At 44.3% G+C, this 16122-nt stretch overlaps 1 protein-coding gene across 2 annotated transcripts in view; it reads right to left on the bottom strand.

The window, feature by feature from the left end:
* OCA2 (OCA2 melanosomal transmembrane protein) overlaps positions 1-16122 on the bottom strand; it is a 348360-nt gene that overhangs the window by 204047 nt on the left and 128191 nt on the right. For both annotated transcript variants that reach the window (XM_039319662.1, XM_039319661.1), the window contains exons 7-8: positions 2640-2788; positions 369-451 (exon numbers count right to left, since the gene is read on the bottom strand). In XM_039319662.1, the coding sequence (XP_039175596.1) occupies positions 369-451; positions 2640-2788 (232 nt within the window). The remainder of the gene's footprint in view (positions 1-368; positions 452-2639; positions 2789-16122) is intronic.

The raw sequence follows: 16122 nt of genomic DNA on the forward strand, positions 1-16122 counted from the left end.
ATTAACAACCATATCACTTAGGGACCATTTCATTGAAACTAATTATATAAATACACATCAGTGTAAACATTCATAAAAATGGTTTTCCTTTCTTTAATTCTTCAGGTGGCATAATAAAATATTTAGGCAATGAGGAAAAAAAGGATATGTCTTGGCAGCCATCTTTTTCCCAGTAAAAGAGAAAAGAAGGGATCCATGAGACAGATTTCAAGATTTAATTCAAATGATTTAAGAGGAGCATAATAGCAGCACATGCAGCAATGCTACCCACCCACCCACCCTGGTAATATATTCTAATTAGAGCAACTGTATAAATAATTATTAAATATAAAATATTTTAATGGGTTTCGTTGGCTTCATGAACAAACCTATTCATTGTCTCAAAGATTCTAGTCACAATAACTTGCTCGTTTTTCTTCAGATTTAATGCAAGAGTCCAATTATATGAGATCTGCAAAAAAAAGAAAGAATTAAGAAGTTGAATAGGTTTTAGTACCTAGTACACCAATTCCAATTGCTAATTTGATAGAAGAGACTCTAGGCCACAGGTCGGCAACCTGCGGCTCCAGAGCCACATGCGGCTCTTTAAGCCTTCCCTTGTGGCTCCCAGCCTCCTCTCCCATTTGCAGAGAGAGACAGGAGACAGAGAGAGGCAATTGCGCTTCCCTACTTCTCTCTCTCTCTCTCTCTCTCTCTCTCTCTCTGTGTGTGTGTGTGTGTGTGTGTTTGTATCTCTCTCTCTCTGTGTGTGTGTGTGTGTGTGTGTGTGTGTGTGTAAAAGAGAGTGCACTCACAGTGTTCTCCAAGGATCTGAAAAGCTTATCGGGCGGAGCTCCTCCCTTTGCTACATCTCTGCAGGAAGCAGGAAGGGCAGGAGAGAGCTAGCTAGCCCAGCTATGCTGACTCAGGAATTCTGGGAGTTGAAGTCCATGAGTCATAAAAGAGCCGAGGTTGCATACCCCTGAGCTTGTTGGAGAACAGCTTGAAGCCAGCTTGCCAGGTGAGCAGCAGATAGGAGAGAGGGACAGAGGGGGGAAGAGAAAGAGAGGAAAGAGAGAGAGAGAAAGAAAGAGAGTGGGGGAAGAGGACTGGCAGACCAAGGGCAGATAGAGAGAGAGGGAGGGAGGGAGGGAGGGAGGGAGGGAGGGAGAGAGAGAGAGAGAGAGAGAGAGAGAGAGAGACCCTTTTGACATTAAAATGAAGATAACACTGCATATATCCTTTTTACCTGTATGTATGTATGTATGTATGTGTATACACACACACACATACACACACATTACATACACACACACACACACACACACAAATACAGACACACACACACACACACACACCCCTATAATAAAGGTAAAAAAGGATATATGCAGTATTATCTTCATTTTAGATATCAAAAGGGTTTTGCGGCTCCCGGTGTTTTGTTTTTGGTGGGAAACGGGTCCAAGTGGCTCTTTGAGTGTTTTGGGTTGCCTATCCCTGCTCTAGGCATATTGGCATATAGAGATCTTTAAAACCAGTAATATATACAGTAAATTGAGCAAGAGTCATTCCTTAATTAAGCTAATAGTTCAAGATAGCCAGCTGATCAATGGAAGCAGGGCTTTTTTTCTCATAGAACGCCCAGAACAGAGTTCCGGCATCTTTTTTGGATGGAATCTTGTAGGGTAGGCAAGGCGGGTTGTATGAAGTGTGTGAGTTCTGGCACCTTTTTTTTTTTTTTTTACAAAAAATGCACTGAATGGAAGTAACAGGAATTATATCCTATTGGGTGTGATCCCATTAAGGTTAAAGAATCAATGTGTCAGGGGATCAAATTAGAATGGTGTACATTAAATCCATATTTTTTTGTTTGCTTTAAAGTATAGGGGAAGGAGGTCTTAGGAGAAAAATGCTTTGAACTAGCTATGTTTCATCCTCCTTTTCCAATCTTTTTCTAGGGAAGCAAAAAGTAGATCATATCCTCTGCCTGCTCTCACTGTATGGGCAAAACAAATGCATGTATTTAATAAATATTCATATAATAAATGTTGCCCAGAGACAGAAGATGGTAGCTTAAAATAAAGAATTGGTATATTGTGGAAAACAGAGAGAGATGCAAAATGTCTAATTGAAGTTGGCTGTAATTATACTGAAATTACTTATACTTGAAGCTCCCCAGATTTCTTACTGCCTTATAACAATGCCTGCTGATCTCCTTTCTTGCTTGTCTATGTAAACTAAACAATTAACCTTATACATTCAAACACTTAACACTATGTCTTCAATATTCTATCATCCAGACCTGTTCTAATGTCTTTGTTTACCAGTGAAATGGCAAAGTTTCCACATATGCCACCTCAACTTTTAATGTGACAGAAAAAAGTGATGTAAATGTTATCAAATCCTTTTAAACTGCAGGCCTCTACTCCTATACCTGGTAACCAGTTGGAAAGACATAATTAAGATGACTTGGCACACAAATAAACATCCTTGGCCCATTGTTAATACAATTTTCATGTCAAAATCTGCTTTAGGCTCTAGAAACTTCTGCATCTTTCTTTCAAGGTCAATAGGACTTTTGATTCTTCCCACATTGCCTGATAGGACTATGAGTATATCTGTGGGGGGGGGGGGGAAGATTCAATTTTTTAATGTCTTACTTGTTGTTGACGTCTCCTTTTAGGACTGGAGTCTTCTATTTGTCCAATTTGAACTACAACATAGTCTTTTGGTTGTCGCTCAGTTACAAAGGGCCCTCCCAGTTCTACCTTTAAAAGAGCAGAATCACTGAAACTGGTGAAGTTCACAGCTGATAGAAAGACAGTTAAGGACTCCACATTTTTCTAAGAGTGAAAGACCTATAGTCTTTTAAGTTATGAGTTTTGTGATGTCACCATAAAAAACTAATCATGGTATCATCACTTTTCCTCATTCTACTGTGATCTGAATTTTTACTATTCCTGTAATGTTATATAGTTAAAATAATTACTTCAAAAACAGCCAACTCCTATTTCAGAGATTTAAAGAACATGTCTCTTTGAAGAGTATTCTGCCTAAAATATTCTTATTATTATCATCATCGCTGACGAATAGAAATAACCACTGATAAAACTGAAAGTGGGGAAAAAAGAAACTTCCTCAGGAGAAAATGTGGTTTGTCTTTCTTTTCCCTCATTGTTACTTATAAGAGATTGAAAGTTCTAGATTGCCTTGATATCAGGAGGGGGAGGAGGATATCAGGAGAGAGAGAGAGAGAGAGAGAGAGAGAGAGAGAGAGACATAGCTTATAAACAGTATTACAAAGAACAAATTGTAGGTGGAGAAGAGGGGAATATGATAAATATCAAAAAATATTCTGTCTCTAAATTCCATTTTTCCTGCCCTGCACACTCTGGCACACAGAAGTTGCTGGGTTGCTTCCCAAAGTTTCCAAGTGGTTTCAATGTAACATATTGAATAGATACTGGGTGTTGACATGGCAACTTCCCATACTATGGTCAGATTCATATGCAACCTGGCACAATACATCAGAAAGTTATGCAGCAAAAGGTGGCATCAAAAATTGATAAAGATGGTTACAAGGGCCTTCAATCATAATTCAAATAGATACAAAGTAGATAGATGATACAGAGATATAAAAAGATATAGGTACAGATAATAGAAACAGCTGTGTGTGTGTGAGAGAGAGAGAGAGAAGGAAAGATGCACTTGTAGAATCTCTAATCATTTTCTTCCCATTTCAGTTCTTTCAATTGAGGGGGAGAATCCCCTATTCTTGTTCATCTCCTTTTGTTGTCTTCAACTTCTGAAAAATTTTCATAATGTGTGTAGCTTTCTCATATATACATATATATTTCAGATATTTATTTTATTTGCTCCATTTTTATAAAGTCAAAATTACTCAATGTCCAGAATTTCTTCATAAACAGGACAAGAATATAATTGGCAAAGGTCAGTCCATTGAAACAAAGGGCTTTCAGTGATTGTCTCACAAAAGTCTGAGTTTTAATTCTTTTTTGTTCAAACGTGTGGCCTTGAATTAGTGTTACCAACAGATAGATACAATTCAGCATGACCCCCTTCAGATATGGCCAAACTGAATTTATTCAATCAATCTGGCAGGTACAGATAGATGAGAGAGCCAAGTGGTTCTGTTTGGAAAGACATCAATATTCTCAACATCCTTTATAGAAGCTGTGGGAAGTATCTCAGATTCAAAATCATTGGATATGGAACAATCATATTTGATAAATTTATCTTCAGAACCCTTCCATCCTGTTGCAAAGAAAACTGTATAAATAAGTCTATTAAATCACCAGAAGATGAGTCTGAGTCAGAGGAAACTTTACCTTTAAAATCTATCCGTTAATTGTCTCTTTAACTATTATTTAATTTTCTTGCTTATCTATTTGTCTCTCTTTAATCTTTAGCCACATTTCAAGAGACTTTTCCACACATTCAGAGTAATTCAAGAACTAATTTTCAAGTAAGCATTTTGTGCAGGTAATCTGAATCACCAAGCTAGGAATAAATCACATACTTCTCTTTGATGCTTTTGGTTAGCTGGTTTGTCTCATAATTCATAGCACTTTTTGTAGTCTAGTGTTTTATTATTTCTTGCTATTTTATTGCCTGTTTTATCTTCTGTTTTGGTTTTTGAACTTCTCTAGAGGAGCCTGAATACTTAGGGAAACAGAATGAGACAATCAGGATGATAAGATATGAATCCATTTTCTTTAATGTTGAATATGGAAGATAAAAACAAGAAATCCAATTGCAACAACCTCAGCAAATTATTTTTAAAACGTCAGCAAAAATTGTTGAAGCATGAATTTAGGATCACAGTATGTCAGCAGTTATACAAAATGTTATGTCCTGAGCCTGTGGAAGCAGGCTCGGGGCATTGCAACGGTCCTGGGCAGGTGCAAGCTGCCCGGGACCAGACTGGCTGTCGCCAGCACTTGCGCGCATGCGCGGGTGCTGGCGCGCCAAATGTTGCAGATTGGCCCGGGAATTGCCTATAAAAGAGACCGGGAGATTTGGGCGTTGTTCGCGTCTTGTAACCAGTATGCTGAACAGAAATAAAGAAGTTCCTGAGAACTACAACTGCTTCTCGTGTCATTGCCATTTCGCGAAGGACGCAACACTGGCGACGAAGGTGGGATTGCCTTACATCAACCGAAGACAGGTGTAAGCTTACCCGAGAGAGTCCTGAGCAGTAGGAACGGCGTTGACTCGGCAGCTACCCGCCAATCCAGCGAGCATCGGGGGTAGGCTGGCTGATAGACCCTTCCTTTTCTACAAAAATGGCAAAAGTAGGAAGACTTTCAGAATTCGACGTCTCACATCTGGAAAGATGGGAGTCCTTCGTAGCCAGGATGGAAAACTATCTTAAAGTCAACCAAGTAAGAGAAGATAGTTTGAAAGCCACCACCCTGCTGTGCGTTTGCGGTCAAGACGCATTCGAAATCGCTGAAAACATAGCAGCACCTGTACCTCTAGAATCTGTTAACTACACAGATCTCAAAAAACTACTCAAGGAACACTTCCAGCCCAAGCTGTCCGTCATCGCTTGGTGCCACACCTTCGAACAGAGGGATCAGCGACCCGGAGAATCAGCCAAAGAATATATTGCCACGCTGAGAAAAGCCGCTAAACACTGCGAGTTCAAGGATCTAGAAGAACGGCTGAGAGACAGATTTGTATGCGGACTGAGGCATAGAGAATTACAGCAGAGACTTTTTGCTAAAGAAGACTTATCATTCCAAGATGTCTTGAGAGAGGTTACTGCAGAAGAGGCAGCGGGCGGCGCCATCAAGAACATGAGGCCGATTAGAAGCACTCCAGAGGCTGCGTCCGTGCACCAGGAAGGAGCCCAAAGGAACCCAGAGGAGGATCCTGACAATGAAGTAGACAGTCTCTACCCCACGAAAGAAGGGAAACAGAAAGGAAGCTCTTCAGCTCTCCCCAAGTGCCTCGGTTGTGGAGGTCGCCACAAGAGGACCGACTGTAGATTCCGCTCCGCTATCTGTAGGGCATGCGGAAAGCAGGGACACATTGCAGCTGTGTGTCTGGGCCGTCAGAAGGTACAACCTCAGGAAGAATTGCGCCTGAAAGGTACCAGGGTTCCCAGCCAAAACAGGGTGGGGTTCTGCGCTTCGCGAAGAAGCATTTACAAGACAGGCACACACAAGCCCATCAAGAAAAAGCTGTCACTTAAAGTGAAGCTACAAGGGGTTCCATTGGCTATGGAACTGGATACGGGGTCTGCACTTTCGATCATTTCTATGCACACGTTTAGGAAGATTTGTTCTGGCAGCGGATTTCAGGCCAAGCTGAGGCCTTCCGACATTGTGTTAACAGACTTTCAAAACTCCAGAGTGTGTGTTAAGGGGGAGGCCACCCTTAACATACAGTATAAGGATTTTGAAGGTCCACTAGATGTAGTAGTAGTAGGGGGGGAACGAACGAGTCTCATAGGACTCGATTGGTTTGAGGCCTTGGGAATACATGTCACAGGGCTCAATAGTTTGCAAACACTTGACCTACAAGAAGTCTGCAAAGAATTTGCAGATGTTTTCAGCCCCCAGCTGGGCACATACAAAGGACCCCCTGTGTCACTGAAGTTAGACCCCACTGTCACCCCTATTAGAATCAAAGCAAGAAGGGTTCCTTTTGCTTTAAAGGGTAAAATTGACACTGAATTAGACAAATTGATTCAGCAAGGAGTCTTAGAACCTGTTGACTCCAGTCCTTGGGAGACCCCCATTGTCACGCCTCTTAAGGCAAATGGGGACATTCGCATCTGTGCAGATTACAAATGCACTCTAAATAAGGCATTGCAGCAACATGCCTATCCTGTCCCTGTGGTCAGTCATATCCTGGCCTCCCTCAAGGGGGGGCGCGTTTTTGCAAAGCTTGACCTAGCTCAGGCGTATCAACAGCTGCCTGTTGATGATGCTGCTGCTGTAGCTCAGACCATTGTGACCCATAGGGGGGCATTCAAGGTAAAGAGGTTACAATTTGGAGTAAATGTCGCTCCTGGAATTTTCCAAAGCGTAATGGAAAACACACTACGGGGTATACCAGGGGTTTGCCCCTATTTTGATGATGTCTTAATTGCAGGGGACTCTACACACAACTTAGCTGAGAGATTAAGGGCTGTTCTGCTGAGGTTCAGGAAAACGGGCCTCAAACTTAAGAAGGACAAATGTAAAATTGGGGTGCCTTCTACAGATTTTCTGGGATTCAAAATCGATGCTACCGGTATTCACCCTGCTGAATCCAAACTGGAAGCCATTATGCATGCCCCTAGGCCAAAGTCCAAGGCTGAACTACAGGCTTTTCTGGGCCTTCTGAATTTCTATAACTCCTTTCTCCCAAACAAGGCTAGTGTAGCCGAGCCTCTTCACAGGCTCTTGGACAAACAGGCAGTGTGGCAGTGGTCACAAAAACACGAAGCAAGTTTCAATGAGGTCAAGGCCTTACTCACTTCTAACAGTGTGCTTGCACATTTCAATGAATCCCTTCCTGTGTGCATCGCTTGTGATGCTTCTCCTTATGGGGTGGGAGCCATACTAAGCCACCTCAGATCAGACGGAACTCAGGTTCCTGTTGCATATTACTCCAGAACCTTGTTTTCTGCTGAGCGAAATTATGCTCAAATAAACAGGGAGGCTTTAGCTGTTGTTGCTGGAATCAAAAAATTCCATGATTTTTTATATGGCAGGCATTTCACGGTCTTCACTGACCATAAGCCTTTGTTGGGACTGTTTACCACACATAAACAAACTCCCCAGATCATCTCCCCCAGAATGCTGAGATGGTCTATCTTTCTGTCTGCCTATGATTTCTCCTTACTTCACAAACCTGGGAAGGAAATGGGCCATGCTGATGGCCTCAGTAGGTTACCCCTGCCGGTAATAGAAGCTGACCCTGCACCAACTATCAATATCCTTTCCATTCAGGCCTTGCCTGAGTCTCCTTTAGATGCCAGGGATGTGGCTGCTGAATCAGCCACAGATCTCACACTTGCACGTGTCCTTTCGTGGGTTTTATCTGGATGGCCAGAGAGCTGTCCTGGCACTGAGTTTCAGAGTTTCTGGTCCAAAAGGAACAAATTGTCCACCTTCCAGGGTTGTCTGCTTTGGGGAAGCAGAGTTGTCATTCCTACCTCAATGAGGACTAGGGTCTTAGGTTCCCTCCACAAGGGTCATCCTGGCATTGTACGCATGAAGGCGCTTGCACGCAGCCATTTGTGATGGCCTGGGTTAGATAGAGACATTGAAGCTAAGGTGCATGCATGCCACCTTGTCAACGCTCGCGCCCTGAAATGCCCCAAGCTCCTGTACATAGATGGGAGGAAACACAGTTTCCATGGTCTAGGGTGCACATTGACTACACTGGGCCCTTTCAGGGTCAATTCTTCTTGGTCCTAGTTCATAGCCATTCAAAATGGCTTGAGGTTGTACCTGTCTCTTCCACCACCACTGCAAAGACTATTCAAGTACTGAGGGGGATTTTTGCTGCACACGGGCTTCCAGACGTCCTCGTGTCTGACAACGGCCCTCAATTCACTTCTTCCGAATTCCAAGCTTTCTTACAGGCCAACATGATTCGTCATGCCACCTCTGCGCCTTTCCACCCGTCCACCAACGGTATGGCTGAATGCATGGTTTGCATCACCAAGGACGCCTTGAAGAAAATTACCTATGGAGACTGGCATCACAGGTTGGCTGACTTCCTCCTTTCTTATCGCACTACACCGTCCACTTCTACTGGGAGGAGCCCAGCTGAACTTCGTTGGGGGCGCAAACTGACCACCAAGCTTGACCGGTTGCATCCGGACAGACTTCCTTCCACACTCACACACCCCAGGGCACCTAGACAACTGCTTGTGGGTGCCCCGGTTTGGACTCGTAACTATGGGCCTGGCCATTCATGGGTCCCCGCCACTGTATCCAGAGTCACAGGTCCTCTGTCCTACGAGGTGTCCCTGGACTAGATGGGACCTGCCCACTGAGACTCCTGGGTCTTTTCCAGGGGGGAGGGGGACCCTTTAGGGCAAAGGGAAGAGTACGGGCTGCTGCCCATCATTAACGAGGAAGCTACAGACAGCTCATTCCAAAGTTCCGCGAGTGCTCCAAACAGGAATTCACGGAGTCCAACTAGAACTCAGGCACCAGTGCCTACTCCAGCCAGGGAGTCACCCCGGGGGCATAATCACTACTCATCCGCACCACTCAGTACTCCAGTCAGGGAGGATATCCCGGAGCGTCCAAACAAACCACACCCTGCAAGAGAGCTGGCACACATTCCCTCTAGTTGGCCCAACATTACCCCTGTCCTAGAAGGGGGCAAGCATACAGGGAGGTGGTCGAGGAACCAAATCCCGACTACAACACCTGTAACCCATTTTTCACCAGATATCCAGGAACTCCAATATCTAGCATGGACCTTGTTAACCCGGGTGACTTCACTCAGGGGACAACTGAGTTTTGGGACAGCACTGAAAACCCCACAAGCCCGGGGACAGAATGGGAACAAGGGGAAAGACAACTTCCTGACAGGTCTTGGACGGACCTGGGAGGTTCTATAGAATCGCCCAACAGTGACAGTCACTTAAGAGGGCCAGAGAGCCTGCAGCTAGGCAGGACAACCAGGTCAAACAGAGAAAGAAGCCCTGGCCTGACGAGCCCGGTGGGCAAGCAAGCAGGCCAGGCAGTGGAGCACAGTCCTTGGGAATCACCAGGGTGTAATAGGGAGGACAGGTATGCATCACCCCTCAGTCAAGGGGTACTTGGCAGGTACCCAGAAGTCAGGAGGTCACAGAGAGCCAGAAGATCTCCTAAGTATTTAGAAGATTTTGTAACTCTACTGGCAAAACAGAGTTAACAGAGAACATTCCTGTACACATAGGAAATTAGAACACTGGGAATAATAGAAGCAGAGGAAATAACTGGCACTAGGTAGTATGGGCACCACGCTCGCATTAGGTTGTATGTTATTATTGTATGATCATAGTCTTAGCCGGGGGGGAGGGGTGTTATGTCCTGAGCCTGTGGAAGCAGGCTCGGGGCATTGCAACGGTCCTGGGCAGGTGCAAGCTGCCCGGGACCAGACTGGCTGTCGCCAGCACTTGCGCGCATGCGCGGGTGCTGGCGCGCCAAATGTTGCAGATTGGCCCGGGAATGGCCTATAAAAGAGGCCGGGAGATTTGGGCGTTGTCGGCGTCTTGTAACCAGTATGCCGAACAGAAATAAAGAAGTTCCTGAGAACTACAACTGCTTCTTGTGTCATTGCCATTTCGCGAAGGACGCAACACAAAACACCTAAAAATAATCTAGTAGGCACATAAGATGAAAACCCTTTGAATATATAAAATGTACCATATTAGAATGGGAGTCATCCAAGGAGAAAAAATTTAAACAGTGAGAGGATCATGGGAATGTATAGCTCAGCAGCATCCCATTTGTTTCCAGCTCCAATTTGGATGCCATGGATTGGTTACACCTCAAATGGTGATTTTAATTTATGACCACCTTTTACCTTGCTATCAATACTAAAACAGATGAAATTAAAAATATATCTAAACTATAGCACCAAGGCTATGTAATAGCATATGTAGAAATCCTTATAGGAATGAAGAGTCATTAAAAAAATCCAGAAAGTAAAAAGTAAAAGCTGGAAGTAACAACAGAGTTGATTAAAAAAAACAGAAAAAATAACAATACACTATCAAACCCATCCCAAAGCCATCAGCTCCTTCTCTTAGAATGACACATACACATACTATGGAAATTCCCTTCTCTCTCTGAAGATATAATGTTACAAGCAGAATCAACCAGGATAGATAGATGGCATAATCATAATCATTAGTTATTCACTAATTCATTTAAGTTCACTCCTTAAGTAAACTTTTTTCTGCCAAGTCTATACAAACAATTTGCATTGGCTACCAGTCAAAATATAATAATAATAATAATCCCCCAATGAAGCACTACCTTGACGTGGTTGTGGGGCTTGTGTACTCTGAGGAAGATGAGAGCTATGCCAGAGGTTCAACCATACTGGACAGGTCTCATCAGAGGAGTCAGACAAAGAGTGTCTCTCCCATAAAAAATATGGTGAGACGTAAATTTCAGAATGTCATACCGGCTCGGATGTCACCCGGGTTAACAAGATCCATGCTAGATATTGGAGTTTCTGGATATCTGGTGAAAAATGGGTTACAGGACTCAGGACTGTTGGCTGAGCAACCAGGGCCAGCAGCTGCAGAACTACTGGAAGAAAAGGTGTCTACCCGTCGCAGATACACAGTGATTGACAACAAAGAAATAATGATCTGTTACTACAGATCAAGTTCAACAAGAAGAGGATATCTAAAACGAATGCACCAGTTCTGGAAAGAACAACATCCAGAATCAGAAATAACAGAACAGAGACTAGCAGATCAACGCTGATTTATAATACGAAATAAAGTATTCACAGAAACAGAATTGGACGAACAGCAAAGGTTTACCCAGGGCAAAGAAATCAAAGCCTTACCAGAAGTAACTCAGTGTAAGGACCCACCCCACTTTGCATCTTAAGAAGACAGAACTCTTGGAATAGCTCTTCCAACAGGAATCCTTTATTAAGAGAAAATGGTTGCAGGCATGCTAGACAGGACTTGGGGTTCAAGCTCTCCCATTCAAGGTTTTAAGGGGTTCCCCAGTAGTCCCACCCAATCAACCCCCCTTCCAGTGATAGTTTCAAGTATCACAATTCCATCCCCTTTCTTCTTCCGTCTGGATGGAGACTTCAGATAACTACATGAAAGGCAATTACTCTTCTTTGATATGTTAAAGCTTAGAGGCCACAATAAACACACATTCAGTCCTTTGAAGTGTGCTGAAGGAAGTGAGGGCCATAAAGCCCCTTTGCTCTCCCCCTTTTCTCCCTCTTATGGCAGAATCCAGAGAAGGCAGAATTGGGAGTTTCTATGTTTGATAATTAAAGATGAAATATAATTGGATTCTGACATCCGGCCCCTCTTAACAATAAGAGAGATCCACCTGAAAGAAAACACAAGTAAAAAATTTAGTTAGGCTTGTTAGGATACTCTGTGTGAAACTTCTTCAATAGCTTCGGGGCTCTGACGTGACGTTTATGGACCCACTCATTTTGTGAGGCAGGGAGGTGTTTCCAGGCAACTAGGTACTGAGTTGTTCCACGATATCTCCTAGAGTCAAGGATCTCTTTTATTTCGAAGTGTTGTTCCCCCTCCACCATGATTGGAGGTGGTGGGGGGGGGATTTTTGGCCGTAGAGGTGACTGATGCTCTCTTTTCAGCAAGCTGCAATGAAAAATTGGGTGTATTTGCCTGAGGTTTTTGGGTAATTCTAATTCTACTGTTACTGGATTTATGATTCTTTTAATTGGAAAAGGTCCTATATATTTTGGTCCAAGTTTTTTACAGGGCTGTAGGGACTTTAGGTATTTTGTAGATAAGTACACCATTTCTCCTATAATGAATGGTGTAGGCTCAACCCTTTTTTTATCGGCTTGTGCTTTGTATGCCCGCCTAGCTTCATCTAGTGATTTTCTGACTATTGGCCAGGTGTTTTGTAGGCTTTCCATCCATTCTTTCAGTGAAGGGATCGTTGGTTCTTTTGGGGTTAACTCTGGCATAGGGTTGAAACTTTGGCCGTTGGCTATTTGAAAAGGAGTGTAGCCTGTGCTGGAGTGGACTGCATTATTGTAGGCAACTTCTGCAAAAGGAAGTAAGTCCGTCCAATCACTCTGTTGGAAATTTAAAAAACATCTCAAATATTGCTCAAGTACCGACTGGCAGCGTTCCGCTTGTCCATCTGTCTGAGGGTGATGGCTAGATGTCAGTCCCTGAGTGGTCCCTAAGAGGGATAAAAATTCCTTCCAAAATGTAGACGTAAATTGCACTCCCCTATCAGAGATGATGCGTTGGGGTGCCCCGTGCAATCTGTAAATGTGCTGGATAAAAAGTTTTGCTAAGGCCTTTGCAGTGGGAATTTTTTGGCAAGGGATAAAGTGCACCTGTTTGGAAAATAGGTCCGTGACTGTCCAGATAACAGTATTCCCATTGCTTTCAGGCAATTCCACTATAAAATCCATGGCTATTTCCCTCCAGGGGGCTGAGGGACTTGCCACTGGTTGTAACAGCCCTGGCGATTTCCCTTGCAACCTCTTTGCTGATGCACAGGTTGGGCAGCTGGCAACATAACTTTCTATGTCCTTTTTTATTGATGGCCACCAAAATTGCCGTTTAATTAAGTGTAAAGTTTTTACAAATCCAAAATGCCCTGCTGATTTTGTGTCATGGCAAAGTTGCATGAAAGTTAGTCTTTGAGTTGTTGGTATATATAACTTTTCCCCTACCCAAGGCAATCCGTCTCTCATTGTGCACACATGTTTGTTTTTCTGGAACCAATCATCTGTTTCCAAACTTTTTCTGAATTCAATCCCAGTTTGGCTGTCCAGTTGTGGTTTTATTTTGGCTTGGGTTCTTGTGGTTACTGGCGCTGCCAGTTGTGATTCTGCCATTATTGGTCTAGAGTCTGTGGTTCGTGCGCTGTTATATTGGGGCATGCGAGATAGTGCATCTGCCAGGAAGTTCTTTCTTCCTGGTAAATGTTTGAGCTTAAATTGGAATTGGTGAAAATGCTGGGACCAGCGGGCTTGTTTGGGATTGAGTTTCCTGGAAGTTTTCAGGGCTTCTAAATTTTTGTGATCAGTCCATACCTGGAAGGGGATTTTGTTGCCTTCCAGGAACTGTCGCCACGTGAGTAATGCCCAACGTATCCCATAAGCCTCCTTCTCCCATACGGGCCAGCGCTGTTCTGTTTCCGTGAGTTTCTTAGATGTATATGCACAGGGTTGCAATACTGCATCATCATTTTCTTGTAATAGCACAGCCCCCACTGCCACATCACTTGCATCTGCCTGTATTATGAAGGGCTTGTCCATGTCTGGGTGCCTTAGTACTGGTTCGGCAGAAAAAAGTCTCTTTAGTCTCTCAAACGCTGCTTGGCACTCCATTGTCCATGTTAGTGGCTGGCTAGGTTTTACTGAGGATGTTCCCTTCGTTTTTAGTAAGTTGGTGAGGGGCAAGGCTATCTGTGCAAATGAGGGGATGAATTGGCGGTAAAAATTTGCAAAGCCCAGGAAACTTTGTAGTTGCTTTCTTGTGCGGGGTGGTGCCCATTCTAATACTGCTCTGACCTTCTCTGGGTCCATTTCAATGCCCTGTGGGGATATGCGATAGCCTAGGTAGTCTATCCTTTCCTGGTGGAATTCGCATTTTGAGAGTTTGGCATATAGGTGAGCGGCTCGCAGCTTCTTTAAAACCGCTCTGACAAGTTTGACGTGTTCTTCTTTTGTTTCGGTAAAGATAAGAATGTCGTCCAAGTAAACAAGGACCCCCTTAAACAGGTGCTCCCTTAGAACGTCATTGATTAATTGCATAAAGACTGCAGGGCCCCCTTGTAATCCAAATGGCAAGACTTTGAATTGATAGCACCCCATGGGGCAGTTAAATGCAGTCTTCCATTCGTCCCCTTCCTTGATTCTCACGCGATAGTAAGCTTCCCTTAAGTCTAGTTTAGAAAAAATTTTCCCTTTCGATAGGTGTGACAGCATGTCTTTCATGAGGGGCAGCGGGTATAGGTTGCTTTCACTGATTGTGTTCAGGGCCCTATAATCCACGCATAAACGTAAAGAGCCATCCTTCTTCTCTCTAAAAAGGACCGGGGCAGCCACTTTAGGCTTAGCTGGTTCAATGAAACCTCTCTCCAGGTTTTTTTTTTATAAATCTTTCCATTTCCTCCTTCTCCTTTGGGCTCATGGAGTATAATCTGGGCTTCGGGAGTTTTGCCCCAGGCTTGAATTCAATGGTACAGTCTGTGGGTCGGTGGGGGGGAAGCTCATTCGCCCTCTCCTCACTGAAGACTTCAGCAAGGTCCCTATATTCCTCTGGTATTTCTGTTAATCTTTTTTCCTCTCCTATGGATGCTTTTTCTATTCTTGATTCTGGTAGCCTCTCTTGGGGTTTTAAGTCCATAGGGTCCCCCTTCGGGAATTTGATTTCTGTCGTCCTCCAATTTACCCAGGGGTTCCATTTTTTCAACCATTCCATCCCTAGAATCATTGGGCATTCCATACCTGGGGTCACCACAAACGTTAAGTCCTCTTCATGGTTGCCCAGGGAGAGGTGTATTGGCAGAGTGGCTAGGGTAGCTGGCACCCCCCCTGCTATGGATCCATCTAGCTGGCCAAATGAGATTGGTTGTTCCAGTCTCCTGGATGGGATGCCCAGATTCCCCACTAGTGTTGGGCTAATGAGGCAGCGGGTGCAGCCAGAGTCTATTAAGGCTTTCACCTTCACAGCTTCGGGCATGGGGGGGATTAATATAGTCACTGTTTTGAAGATGGGTGTGATGCGTCCACTTACCAGGGGTTCGCCTTCCGAGCTGTCATCTGAGGCATCCACCGTCCCTGTGGTGTAGGCTGGAGTTCTTTCCCCTTGGTGAGCAGAGGTGGGGTTTTCTGCAATTTCCATCATTTTCATGGCTGTTTCTTTTGGCTTAGCTGAATACCCTCTGGGTTTGTTGATTGGGGATCTGTCTGGGTTGTGCTGGGGGGCCTTTGAGCGGCATTCTACAGCTCGATGCCCTTCTCTTCCGCACTTGAAACACCCCATCTGCTTCTTGGCTGTATCCGATGATTTCACCGGTTGGTGTGTCAGCTCAGGCGGGGGGCGGCTCCATTGTTTTCCTCGGCGATGCCTCTTCAATATGTCGATCTCTGCTTCCTCTGCCAAGACGTACCATTCCTCAAGTCGATGTGGGTCTCCTCGGGGCAGGCAAGCATCATATAGATCATAGTTTAGTCCGTCTTTGAAACGGCCAAGGAGGATGTCTTCTGGCCAATTCAGTTTGCTGGCAATGGCTCGGAATTCTTGTGTATACTCAGCCACTGGGCGTTTGCCCTGCCTCATCGTTGTTATTCTTTCACGGGCTTTGCGATCAGCCAGGGGGTCTTCAAACCGTCTTCTCAACGAGGACATGAAACGGTTGAAGTTACTGAGTTCTGGGGCATTGGAGTCATGCAGGTTCACCACCCAATCTG

Source organism: Crotalus tigris, unplaced genomic scaffold, assembly GCF_016545835.1.
Source record: "Crotalus tigris isolate CLP2741 ecotype Arizona unplaced genomic scaffold, ASM1654583v1 scf7180000023606.2106662, whole genome shotgun sequence".
Classification (NCBI taxonomy): Eukaryota; Metazoa; Chordata; class Lepidosauria; order Squamata; family Viperidae; genus Crotalus; species Crotalus tigris.